The sequence below is a fragment of the Sinohyriopsis cumingii genome, chromosome 4, assembly GCF_028554795.1.
Source record: "Sinohyriopsis cumingii isolate HCF-2022 chromosome 4, ASM2855479v2, whole genome shotgun sequence".
Taxonomy (NCBI): Eukaryota; Metazoa; Mollusca; class Bivalvia; order Unionida; family Unionidae; genus Sinohyriopsis; species Sinohyriopsis cumingii.
Window position 1 is genome coordinate 83,905,444 of NC_142964.1, and position 14,254 is coordinate 83,919,697.

General features: G+C 35.0%; 1 protein-coding gene across 3 annotated transcripts in view; it reads right to left on the reverse strand.

Moving 5' to 3' along the window:
- LOC149801568 (poly(A) RNA polymerase GLD2-like) overlaps positions 1-14,254 on the reverse strand; it is a 41,757-nt gene that overhangs the window by 8,457 nt on the left and 19,046 nt on the right. For all 3 annotated transcript variants that reach the window (XM_089955794.1, XM_089955792.1, XM_089955793.1), the window contains exons 8-12: positions 13,171-13,237; positions 8,030-8,106; positions 5,696-5,824; positions 1,908-1,954; positions 865-995 (exon numbers count right to left, since the gene is read on the reverse strand). In XM_089955794.1, the coding sequence (XP_089811920.1) occupies positions 865-995; positions 1,908-1,954; positions 5,696-5,824; positions 8,030-8,106; positions 13,171-13,237 (451 nt within the window). The remainder of the gene's footprint in view (positions 1-864; positions 996-1,907; positions 1,955-5,695; positions 5,825-8,029; positions 8,107-13,170; positions 13,238-14,254) is intronic.

Here is a 14,254-nt window from a genome sequence, read left to right on the forward strand (position 1 = left end):
AAAAACGCCTTCATGCAGAAGCGTAAGTAGTACCTCAAGCATGGATAGATCTGGTACCAATTCCTCTATCCAAGGGAAGATCACTCTTCTCTAACTTCCATCTAGGAGGGCAGATGCCTTTTAATGCTTTCCTTGCTAAAAGCAAGCTTGGGATGGATGGAGTGGCAATGTAATAAATAAACTATTGTGTTATGATAAGGTAATGTAATGTGTCTGAGGTAATATGGTAATCCCCACCTTTTCTTCAAAAAGCAAATGTATAACAAGAAAACTGCCAAATGCTGAGTGGGTTGACAACAAAATGTTAAAATGCTGTAGTCCTCCTTATGATGTATTGTTTCATATTAAGCTGCTGTGCAGGCAACATATCCAAGAAACCAAGCCAGCCACAATGGGTAATGCAGGTCACAGATACATGAAATATAAGCCACAGTGACCAAGTTCAAGTTGTAGTACTCTTATGACCTGCCTACCTGGTTCTTACAAATTTAAATGACTCCACATGCAATACTCTCTGGGATTCTGAGCTAAATGCAAACAGTAATTCAGGTCACTAGAGTGTGAAATATAGGTAGCAAAGAAATAGTTTCAAAATTACTGTACTCCTCATGACACACAGAGAGACAAGTCATGACTTGCCAAGCAATAGTGCTGGAAAAACAGAATTTAACGCTAACCTTAACCAAAGTGTTGACATCAAATGGACAAACAGACATCATCAATCCATGGGGCAGATTTGTTTTTCAGTGCTGCCAAAATTTAATCAAGTGTACAAATTATATCCTAAAGGTGATTATGGTAAACTGACAAGAAAAGCCTTTTATCAACCACTGAAAATTATCTCCCCTGCACAGTCATACTTACTCAAAATCACAGGCGTAATATTTGAGGAAGCCAAGAAAAAGGTCTCCCAGGCTCTCTGTGTTTTCTGAAGTGAAGCTGACATTTATATTCATCTTCAGGTCTTTCAATGGGTTGCTGGGACAAAACAGTCTCTAGAAGAAGAAAAAAAAGGAAAAATATCAATTAACAAAACAAATTAATCTGTCAGCAAGTAAATCAATTCTAAATCATCATATAATTTTATATCAGTCATGCTTAGGTAAGCCCTGTTTCCCTTGAGTAAAGTATTTTGCTGTCTAACTGATCAATATTAGCAATTTACTTGGCCCTAAAAATAATAATTTCTGACATGAAGTTGACAAAGTGTATCCATATGAAATCTCAGTGAAATCCTCTATCAAGTACTCTCCAATACACTGATGCACATGTACCTGACACACACCCCTGAATCTGTTTATGAAGGTATTTCTACATCATTTGCACATCACTGATACTCTAAACATCATCTGTACTTCATGGAATATTCTAATCTTCATCTGCACATCACAGATACTCTAAACATCATATGTACATCATGGAATATTCTAATCTTCATCTGCACATCACAGATACTCTAAACATCATCTGTACATCATGGAATATTCTAATCTTCATCTGCACATCACAGATACTCTAAACATCATCTGTACATCATAGAATATTCTAATCTTCATCTGCACATCACAGATACTCTAAACATCATCTGTACATCATAGAATATTCTAATCTTCATCTGCACATCACAGATACTCTAAACATCATCTGTACATCATAGAATATTCTAATCTTCATCTGCACAACACAGATATGCTAAATCTCCCGGTGAACTTAAAAGGTCAATGCATTGTCTTTGATTTACCAACACACCCCACCATCCTACTAGCATTAAAAATACCACAAAATGTTTATATCAAATCTTAATGTTGACAACAACTTCACAGATTCTGTTACCATTGGAAATGTGATATCTATGTCTTATCAACTACTAACACAGGTGAGATAAAACAGATAAAGTGCCTACTTACTGGAAACATTTTCTGTAGACATGGAACAACTGGAGGATCTGCTACAGCTGTAAACATAAAGCAAATGCAGGTAAATCAAGCTGCATGGAAGCCATATACGGTAAATAGTAATAAATAACTAGCCATCTCCAAAATTCCAACAAATTTGTAAAATACTTTATTTTAATTTTATAAGAATCCTTGTTCAAAAACTGTAAGTAAAATTCCTATTAATGTACTATGATTCTAGAGGAAACTCAAACTATTTTAGGCATGCAAATGCTCAGTACACGCCAAAATTGCCATTTTAATACAGCACTTAAAATATCTTAAAATGTTTAATAGTCAAACCTACACAAGACTCCATTATGCAGCTTTATATTATTATATCAGGGATCGTCCTGGGCTTCGCCAATGTCGCAAATTGCGATATTTTTTCCTTATTGGCGACAAAAATATCCCATCTGGCGATTTTTTTGACGACAGACTTTTTGGTTATTTAATTTGTACATGCAATCATGGATTTGGACTTGATAAATTAAAAGGGAGAATGAAAGGAAGCCACAAACTTGACTAAGCAATGCATTGGAATCAATCTGTTACACAAACGATCCTTTGTTCTTATTGACAACTCCATCTTTACAGTGCATTGTTACATCATAATCTGCTTATTCTGACATCTGGGCTGAGTATTGTATGCTGTGATACAGTCAATCATGCTACCGAACTATACCTACAACTGACCGACTTCTGAAGACGTGAATAGAACAGATACAATTAATTGAATGGCTAATCGTTCTGTTGTTTTTTTTTTTTTACATATACCAATACAATAGTTTTGCTGAACCTTCACAGAAAACTGATAACCTTTGAAGTACCGACTACTGCGTATAAATACAAAGCAAATGGAAAAAATCTCAATCACAATTATATCTGTCGCCAGTGCAGCATTTTACTCATTGATCTTTTCCTTTTGCCATCAATCCGTGTTACGGCTGCAGAGACTTAAACTCCGCAACAAGAAATAGCAAAAAAAAAAAATCAGTTTTGCATAATTAATAAAATAATTATTTATTTCTCAAAATACAGGAGTGAAAGAATCCCTAAATTTGGTGTGAATTGATGCTTATATATATGGTCCAATATTGCCAGGTGTTGACTCATGTAAGTTTCATTCGTGGGAATGGAGATCCTATTTTGCTTGTCAAGAAAATTTATACAGCATTCAGTGATCATTCTTGGGATTTAGGAAGCAATTCACTACAAGCTTTGTGAAGCTGGCCATAAGGGGGGGGGGAGGCTGCTGAGAGATTACTGGTGTCACCTGTCAGCACTGTAGACTGTGAACGTAGATTCAGTAAGATGAACCTCATAAAAACTGACATCAGAAATCAACTCTGCATCTCATCTCTCGAGAATTTAATGAGAATCAGCATGTACAGATGTGAAAAATTAGACTTTGAAACTGCATTCAACAAGTGGGCAGCCCTAAAATCGCGACGGATCTTCATGTAACACTTTGTACCATTTTGTTAATGCTTGTTGCAATTAGAGTATTAACTACCCATCTTTTGCAATTTTCATTGCCTGTTACATGAATAGACTAAATTAACACTTGAAAAAATGTACACTACTTGTTTTGGCGACACTTTTTGAAAATTGGCGACAAAATATTGAGGTTGGCGATTTTTTTGGCGACAGCTTTTTAAAAGCCAGGACCATCCCTGATTATATCATGACTTTTACTCACCAAATAAATGCACTGAACCATATCCAGGTTTAGTGACCATTATCTACATGTATTGGAACCATAACCAGATATTATTGACCATAATATAGATGTATTGGAACTAAATCTAGACTTTACTGACCAGTATCTACATGTACTAGAACCATATCCAGACTTTACTGACCATTATCTACATGGATTGGAATTGTATCCAGACTTTACTGACCATTATCTACATGGACTGGAACTATATCCAGACTTTACTGACCATTATCTACATGGATTGGAACTATATCCAGACTTTACTGACCATTATCTACATGGATTGGAATTGTATCCAGACTTTACTGACCATTATCTACATGGATTGGAATTGTATCCAGACTTTACTGACCATTATCTACATGGACTGGAACTATATCCAGACTTTACTGACCATTATCTACATGGACTGGAATTGTATCCAGGCTTTACTGACCATTATCTACATGGATTGGAATTGTATCCAGACTTTACTGACCATTATCTACATGGACTGGAACTATATCCAGACTTTACCGACCATTATCTACATGGATTGGAATTGTATCCAGACTTTACTGACCATTATCTACATGGACTGGAACTGTATCCAGACTTTACTGACCATTATCTACATGGACTGGAACTATATCCAGACTTTGCTGACCATATTCTACATGGATTGGAATTGTATCCAGACTTTACTGACCATTATCTACATGGACTGGAACTATATCCAGACTTCACTGACCATATTCTACATGGACTGGAACAATATCCAGACTTTACTGACCATTATCTACATGGATTGGAATTGTATCCAGACTTTACTGACCATTATGTACATGGATTGGAACCATATCCACACTTGGCTAACCATTATCTATATGCACTGGAAGCATATCAACCTTCAGCGACTGATCTTAATTCAAACACCACTAGAATTTAATTAGAACTTTATTCATTAGGACTGGTGATAGTATGCCTTGGACTATATGGGACTTCATTCATACTACTGTATGTTCTTTTTAAATGTTCACTTTGTATTCACGGGAAATACATTATTTGTTTAATTTTACAAAACTTGTTGCTTCTCACTCTTTTCTATTACTTTGTTTAAAACCAGAGAGTTGTAATTGAGGTCAAATAATGTTACATACAGTGTTCAAATCTGTAAAGGTAGCAAGTTTTTTCACTCTTCGTTCAACCAGGTTCTCACTTGACTCCATGGGACCTTTGCTAATTAAGGATCTGTTAAAAAAACAAATGTTTCTCATAATGCCAGAATAAGGCATTGAGAAACATATGGAAATGTCTTTATGAGTTACCAAAGCACATTCTACTTGGTAACAGAGATCAATGAAAGATTTTACCTGACCCCTGTAAGCAAAGCTCTCCAAGACCCAAATGGGAGTCTGACTTAATAAGACAAGTTTTTAAGCTGGCTGCACACCACGAATAAGAACACTGCAATCTGGGGAACTGGTCATATAACATAGAAATCTGTATACAACTAAGTTTTCATCATAGATGTATCAACATCTCTATAAAAGATGAATTGACACCTCAGCCATCATTGCATCCATGCTTGCTCGATATGCTTCTTGGCTCCAAAGGTCAAAGGTCATTTGAGGCAAATGTGTTTTTAGCAATTCTGCAATTATATCCAGAAATGTAGCCAAAATTTAGGCACACTGTGGAAAAGTTATGTCTAATGTTAAATGAGAATGAATTTTGCATATTTTGTGCATTTACAATTTTCTGATTAATTCTAATAAATCTCTCTTATAAGGTATAAAGCATTTTTCCCTGAATGACCTTAAACCCATTGCAAAAGGAATGTAACTCCTAAAGAACTTCGGAGACTGCTAATTTGACTACTTAAAATATGTCAACATCAAATTGAATGAAATGAAAGTATTTTTATTACAATTCAACTGGAAAACAATTACTGAATGCCATTTTTAAATGGGAATGGGTAATCAATAATTACAATGGGAATTTTTGTTTACTACACACATATAAACTGGAAACAGGAATTGCTTGATGGGATACATACCTTGGAGGTAGTGAATGACCATCAAACAAAGGGAATAACTGGAAACTGTTGACTTTGATGCATCATTGATATCGTGGTATCGAGCCCAGTACTTTACATACAGCACCAAAGGTCCTACTCGCCAATCCACTATCAAATAAAAGTTCTTGTATTTAGTATCATAAAATGATTGTAATAAGGATTAATAAAACAAGTATGGCTTTTGTATTCAATTTTGAACATACGATGAATTCATGCATAGCCTACTGTGTGTTGAAAAATGGCATTAAACCCTACAACAACAACAATAACGATGAATTCACAAATTTCCACTGGGTACCAACATTCATGGATTATGTGCTTATAACAAACCATGGATTTAAAGTCCCCCAAAAATATTTTCAGCTGGATCTATAGGACTCCCATCCACAATCCATGAATTTATGTACCATGGGAAAATGGCACTTTTTACAAAACCATGAAAATTGATACCCATATCTCCACTGATAACTTGCACAAATGGGATCCAAAAACAGAAACTCACCATAAGTAAGTGAGTACTGAAAGACCTAAACAAAAATAATAAAAGAGATGGCATCCCACTGGACATTAAGAAAACATGGGAATGGGTAAGGGGTGGTATTGGTGGTAACAGTATTGGTTAGTAACTGAATACCTGTTTCATAATCGCTTTGGGAATAACTGCAAATATTTAGCTTTTTCTAATGAAATTGTTCACTTCTTTGTAAAAATTACCTTTATTTCTAAGACACTTCTTTGTATAAATTACATTTATTTCTAAAACACTTCTTTGTATAAATTACCTTTATTTCAAAGACACTTCTTTGTATAAAATATCTTTATTTCTAAGACACCCAGAGAGATCATAAACAACATTACTCCAAGGTTTCAACAGCCATCATGTGCACATACAAACAAAACAAGATTCCTTTTTTTAAAAATGTGGACATTTATTTTCTGAAACATCCATCAATATTGTGACACATTTCTTATTTATTGTTCCATCAGTAAAATACTGATTCCACTGCAGGTAATAGTAAACTTCTCATCCTTGAGGAAATCTCTGAACACCAATTTAGGAATTCAAAGTTCACTGCAAATTCTGGAACCCACTTCTCTATATAAATAGTATAAAGAAAAACAATACTGTTTATTCACAAAGTACTTATTTCACTTGGTTGCCTTGCTATCTTTGGTCACATTTGTGAATGTGTAGGATAATTTAAAGTTGATCAATGTACATCATCAAGTACTAAAGTTATTATGCACAAAAAAAATTCTTCTCTTAATCAGTGACCTGAGCTTGACCTTCTTTCTTACCCAACGTGCAATTCATCCACAAACGCTGGTTATGTTACATGGTCAAGAACTGAAATTGTGTGCAGAAACTATTTTTCTTTTTTCAGTTGCAGTTAACTTGACCTTTGACATTTTAACCTCATATTCAATAGGCTTCTCCTTACTTCAAGTGAAAGCCATACACAAAGTTTGGTCCAGGTATGCGATGCAGAACTAATGTTTTTGACAGAAACTATTTTAATTCTTGCAGGTCATGACCTTGGACCTCTTGACCCCAATATCAACAGAGCTATTCCTTATTACAAGTGCAAGCCCTCCAAAAGAATTAGTAACAGATGGATAGATGGATGGACATACAGATAGACATCTTCATAACATAATACACTCCAACTTATAGTAGGCATTTTAAAAAATGACACAAATCAGAAATAGATATCGAGATATCATTCCTAAAATAGTAAGGCAAAAGAAAAGATAAATGTAACCTTGCCTACTGTTGCATTGATTTCCTATGTAATGAGATACACCCCAATTTGAAAATTAATAAATAGCCACCTTATGGTGATACTTTTGTCAGATGTCATTTTAGCCTGTATTTCAATCTGCTCATGAGTTGCAAAAATTTCACTTTACAGATAGGAAATATCAGCAAATAGCAAAAATGTCACCTTACAGATAGGTAAATATCAGAAAATAGCAAAAATGTCAAAAATGTCACCTTACAAATAGGAAAATAATATAAACTAGAAAAATGTCAAAGATTTATGTCATGTTTAACTTCAAACTCAACCTAAAATAATGAGAAATTGAATGCCACATTAAGTACATGAAATTTCCTACATGTTTATAAATTGGTATGCAATGAAAAATTCATCTTCAAAATAAGACTGGAAGAAAAATCTAATTTTTGGGAGACTATGATTTGTTTAAAGACTTGAGAAGCCTTGACCCATACACCAATTTTTTCCTCTTGTTAGATTCAACAAATTTCAATATAAAGAAGAATCTCTCAAATGATGCATGAAGTATACTTACATGAACAATAATACCTCAACAGATGTGTATTGCGTATTCCCACAGCATTGTTTATATTCAGATCACACTCAACCTCCCTGCAAGTGAAAAATTAGCCTTTTCAAATGACTGCATTAAAAGGAAAACTTAAATCTTTGCCTAACATAAATGTTATGCCATTAAATGTTTTGTTAAAAACTTGTTTTGAGCCACATTGGCCACCTGAACTCCTCCCCACCCCCATTATAACAGACAGATAATTGGACATTGTGCTTGTATGATATTCATATCTGTTACAGTTGGGACTGGATGAATGTAGAATCCAAGTAGGGATTGACACTGAGACAAATTCCAGTTGAGGGATTATTTGTCTACTGCTTAGCACAATACAAATTAAGTAATGGTAACTCTGGTACTGGGATTCCTGTGTCTCTGTGCAAACACCTATACCAGTTATTTTTCTCATCAATTTGTCATTCAGAGTTGTCCCCCCCCCCCCACAAAAAAGAGTGGCACAGGAGTTCAGAAGGCACTTTCTGAATATTGTCCACCAACAAATGAATATTTGTATTGGATTTTTCAACACAAAGATCTCATGAGCCTTCTGGACAAAACCCCATTACCCATATAATATTAAATATAGGTGCTGCTATGCCTTTAATCATTTTTCTTAGAAAAGCCAGCAAGAACCAGGGTTCAATCTAAGATTCAAGGCTATGGGACCAATGTCCCCCTTAAATTTTCTAAAGGGGATGGGTCAGATTCTGATAGGCCCATGTTTTGTGTCATTTCTATTTCTTTTTTTAATTATAAATTACATGTATAATATAATAATGTCAATAAATTGCCCTTAATTTTGTTTTCAATATTTTTTAGTAAGTATTATCAGCAGTCAATATACAATCAGATCTATTGTTTCTGATGGACTGCCTGTTAAATACAGCCAGGCCTGATCTAAAGAAGTCTAAAGTGTAATATTTAATCAAATTTTACTTGAGGTTCTTTACTCTTTTGACAGCCAGTATTCTGCAGTCATTATTCACTGCTGATGTGTTGCATTCTGACAAAACGTTGTAAAAAGTGACCAGCCCGGAGCCTGTTCCTAAAAAGAATTTCTTTGATTACTGACCAGTACAGTGCATAAACTATTATACCAGACAGCAGAGTCAAATTTTGAATGTGCAACCCAAATCTGGTCTCCTTCTGTCTGTCTCGCTCGCCATGTTTATGTTTGTATTCGAGGACTGGCTAATATTGCATCACGGGACCAGATGATCTGTCGTCTCATCAAAACTCGGACCATCTCTGCAATTTATGGAATTGTGGTATCTTCCACGCAATATAATCACTACCCACTTATGATATTTAATTTATAAACATTACAGTCGAATTAAAATCTGTAGAGAATTACATACGTAAAAGGAAAAGTTTGATTTCTGGTATCCTTTAAGGAATTCCTGTGTGACTTTTCATGAGTTGAGTGATCTCAACTTCTGGGAAGTATACTCCAGCTATATTTCTATTTCTTGCTATGGTTTCATCATAGATGAATATTGCTTACTTTATTTTTTCCTATTTTCATCATATGATAAGTTTGTTGTTGTCATCTTTACTGCCTACCTGCTGTGGGCATGGGGTGTAAATGTTTCATGCCAGAAAAAAGACAATCACCCTACCCGTATAAATTGATGGGCTGCAAGTAAATAAACTCAAGCGCTGACTGAAATTCCACAAGTTCATACCTGTCAACTCTCAAGCCAGGAGAAATACCTCTCAATTTTTGGGGTATTTCCTCATCTACATCCTGATCTCATAATATCTCCCAATTTTTCGCAGAGAAGACCCAATTATTACATTATGTCTGTCAATTTTCATTTCTCAAAGAAAAAAGCCCCCAAACCATATATAAATAGATACAACATATGCAATCCACAGATACCATATTCTATTTTATCACTTGTGAATACTGTAGTGATGAAATCAGTGCCGCATTTAGGCATAAGCTAAACAAGCTACAGCTTAGGGCCTCACAGTCTCAACTCATATTCTGAAGGGGCCTCTCAATTTTATTTTATACCAAATAGAGCCTGTGCAGCTTCTCATAGCTTAGGGCCTTGCTACGTCTAAACTGCCACACTGCAGACATCGTAGCAATATGACTGAAAAATTGTTAAAGTTATGTTAAAAATCCAAATCACACACGCACGTCTAAATCAGTCACTGGACGAAACAATTACTATCCACAACAGTTTTTTTCTTCAGTAAATAGAACGTTAAGATTAAACATTATTCACATAAATTTCAGATGTTTGTAAACAACTACAACAGTCCTATAGTAAATAAAAATGAAAAGAACAAAATTGTCACCAGTTAGCTCAAATGAATGACCACTGTGAATGCTGTGAATTTTTCTCTGCAAACAAAATCGCATCTCCATTTATGCCAAAGAAACTTGGCAAGTTATCACCTGACATTCCTCTACCACAAACGTGGGGGCCCCGAGTGGCCAAAAGCGCTCTCCGTTACAGATCACTGCCACCTCATCTCTGTCTGTGTGCGTTCAAGTATATGATTCGGCCAATGTGGGTATGTGAGAAAGCTTGCCAGTAGCTTCTCGTGGGTTGGTGGTTCTTCCCGGGGTTTTCCCGGGTTCTTCCTCCACCATTAATACTGGCCGTTATGCATAGCCTATCATGTGCTGACAGATGGCGTTATATCCCACAACAACCACAAACGTAAAGTTTAATTACCATGATTAAATTAAAAGAAGGAATAAAACAAAATATACCATGCTGTATATGTGCCCCTAAAGAACTAATTCAGAATAAATATTTTATTCATTAAACAGTGTCACTTGCATTAAGACTTATACCTAAGGAAATAAGGTGGGGCATAAAACGTGGAAAAAACAGTTGCCACATGTATGGTAACTTGTGACGGCAGATTTGAATTGTTAAAATGAAGTCCTAGGCATTGTAAGTTACAACAAAATAGGCATCATTTATTTGGCAATCAATTGCTGGTGCTAGCATACACACACTTTCAAACATGGTTTTCTTTGAAGTATGTCCAAAATGCAGTCCTTTTCACAAGGTAAGTACAAGGATATGGATTAACTGTTAATAAGTCACACTGGCTTTATTGTTTGTGTACTTAAACATTAGCTATTTTGCAGTTTAGCCAGAGCTGACAAGAATATGAAAAAGGGGCTTGTCCTGGGGGAATAATAAGGTGTATCACAGGAAGAAATGGCACGTTCCATGGGCACTCACACATTGGGGCAAGGGGGTGGGATCAATAGTCTCCTATCCCCTCCCCCAATTTCTACTGTCAGCCAGTTAATGTGAAACTTAGACCTCTTTTCGTTTAATCACTGCTATATAAACTGCCCATGGGATAGTTTTACATCAGTTCCAATCATTGCAGATTACCGTTTATACATACTACATGTAACAGGCATAGACTGAATTTTTATTTTTTAATTTTTAATTTTTTTTTAAAGATTACTGAAAATTGTCTTTTCTCAAAACACGACAGGTTTAGAATCTTATTTTTAGAAAAGCTTCCATTTGATTAAAATCAGATCTCAATTTCACCTAGGACAGTGATGATTTGATTTAGACTGTGCTGTGTTAAGGCATGTATGTCAACATCTTGAAAATACATTTATTCATTTCACCAGCACGATCAAAGTTCCTCAGGCAAACAATTTTTGTTTCGACAAGCCCAAGAGGCACCTCACTTTGAATACAGGATGGGCCCAAACTAAAATCAGAGTGGCCTCGGGTGTCAGGCTATCAGATTTTTTTAGCACTGCTGGTGTAGATATAGGATCTGTGAATTGATTGTTGCATTTTGTGGTCACTTACTAGGCCTTCTGCCTATTCTCTTAAATCACACATTTAACACTTTTCTCAAGATTTAAAATATCTAACAGTATGTCTGAAACAGTGCCAACTTTTAGTCAAGGCCTAGCATTTGCATATCCTACAGCTGCCATTTTTTTCAGGATCCCTCGTAACATTCCTTTAAGAAATGTAATGAGCACAGAGTGCTGTATGGTGTTGCTTTGAAATCGACTCGCTTATAGTAATGTATCCATACTTTCTTTATGCCTTTATCTTTTGGAAAGAAACGAAATTGTTGTCCACAGGCTTTTCTTATTGTGCTATTACACCCATAGGAAATGCAAAACAGCATTGTCTTTTACTCTGGCAACTCCCACTTGGGATGCTGGAGTCGCTACTATGACGTCACATCCTGAAAGTAACCAAACAGGTGCAGAAATTTTGCATATGAGGTCACAGAAATTCAGCTCCTAGAAGATATGCCAATATTTAAATATTGGCATTACGGTCACAGATGATACTTCAGAATAAGATTTTCTTCTATGGTGCTCTTATTATTATACTATATTTCCATTGGGTTCTGGTCTCCTTTAATTGCAATGCCTTGAGAAAGAGGATGCCTCTAAACATGGGTGGAAGTTGTTAGTGATGATTATAACAATTTGGGCACCAATCACACTATCCACAGGGAGACCACTCTTATCTGACTTCCTACCTTGATAAGTAAACTTAACACTTCTGTTGCAAAAACAAGCTAAAGAACATCAGCTTGTGAGGACTGGTTTTGCAAGGTAGTGTATGTATTCCCAAATGTATTATGATCTTTTAATGTATCTGCGAAAGAAAAAAAGATTTTTATGTTGTATGTCAGACAAGCACCACTTACACTTTGGACCATACGCATTTAGTAGAAAGTATCTTGGTGAAAAACCTATGTCAGTATAACCATACATACATTTTCGGGAGAAGCAGAGATAAGACCATCAAAGTAGTCATGCTCTATGTTAGATCAGCAATATTTTCAATTAGGACCAGCTACATTTTGTCCAAAGTATTTTGTTAAAAACCCATGACAATATGACCATCCATGTAGGAAGCATAGTGCTAAAAAGATTTTCAAAACAGCCACCCTGACAGACATGTTGGATGTTGGAGGGGGAAACATTGTCACTCTGGGGCAAACAGACCTTAATGTGAATGTAATTTTAAGTTTCCAAGACAATCAAAATGACCGTAGTTTTGAAGAAGCAGCAATTATAATACAACCAGAATTGCAATCTGAAATTTACACCATGCATACAAGTTACCACTTACGTTTTTACTTCCCAAAATTTCAGAATTGGTACTTTGGCTCTAATGACTAAAGATCGCTTCACAAAGTCTGTAAAGAATAAAAATTCATGTAAGACAAGAAAGTTAAATCTTCTCAATTTTACAAATTTTGTACATTAATTTATACTGTTTTTAATACAAAGGATTAGTGGAACATACTCTCACATGCAGAAAAGTCTATAACAATAACTTATATGCCTTTTTTATTTTTTTAAATAGGTTTTAATGACATAAAGCTAGATTAATATATACATGTAATACCACAATGTGTCAACTATAACACAAAAATGTATATAGTTGGATACAGGAATTTTTCCTCAGCAGAAGATGAAAGGAAAGAAGAAAATAGAAAGAAAATGGAAAATAGTTAAAGAAATATTGCTAACAATTCTTTTTTAAAGATAACATTAATATATATGGAAAATATTAGTATTTCTACAAAACAAATATGGAAGTATGCATTTGTTGGCATTCTCACACACAAAAAACATACAAGTACACACACACACACACATGCATACACATACATACATACATACATACACTTTTATATACCCCCATATAGACACAAATACAATACATATGTATACTAATACACACATTTCTAGTGAAACATTAGCAGTATATTTCAAACTGGAGACCCACTTCACATTTAAATGACATTTAACTTTTAAAAACTTGTGTTCAAGACCTGAATGCTGACAAGGAAAATGACACATTAATGCTGCTGCAATTGTCACAAAGTGGCACAAGCTACGTCTTCACAATTACTTTTGCCAGCATGCATAAAAGATCCTACTATTATTTTCTTGCTGGAGGATAAATAATTTTCATTGTCACTAGATTTAAAATCATTTGGAAATTCCAGATGGCAAAAACTTTCTCCAATTATTTACATACTGTGCAACATCTGATGTAAATAACTGCATAATGATGACTGATGAGACAGGGAAATATACATTACCCTGCAGAAATATTGGAACAATGGATTTTGTTCTAAAAATTCACTGCTATCATAACTGATGAATTTACTATATCATGCCAAATGGATGCACATGTGCGTGTG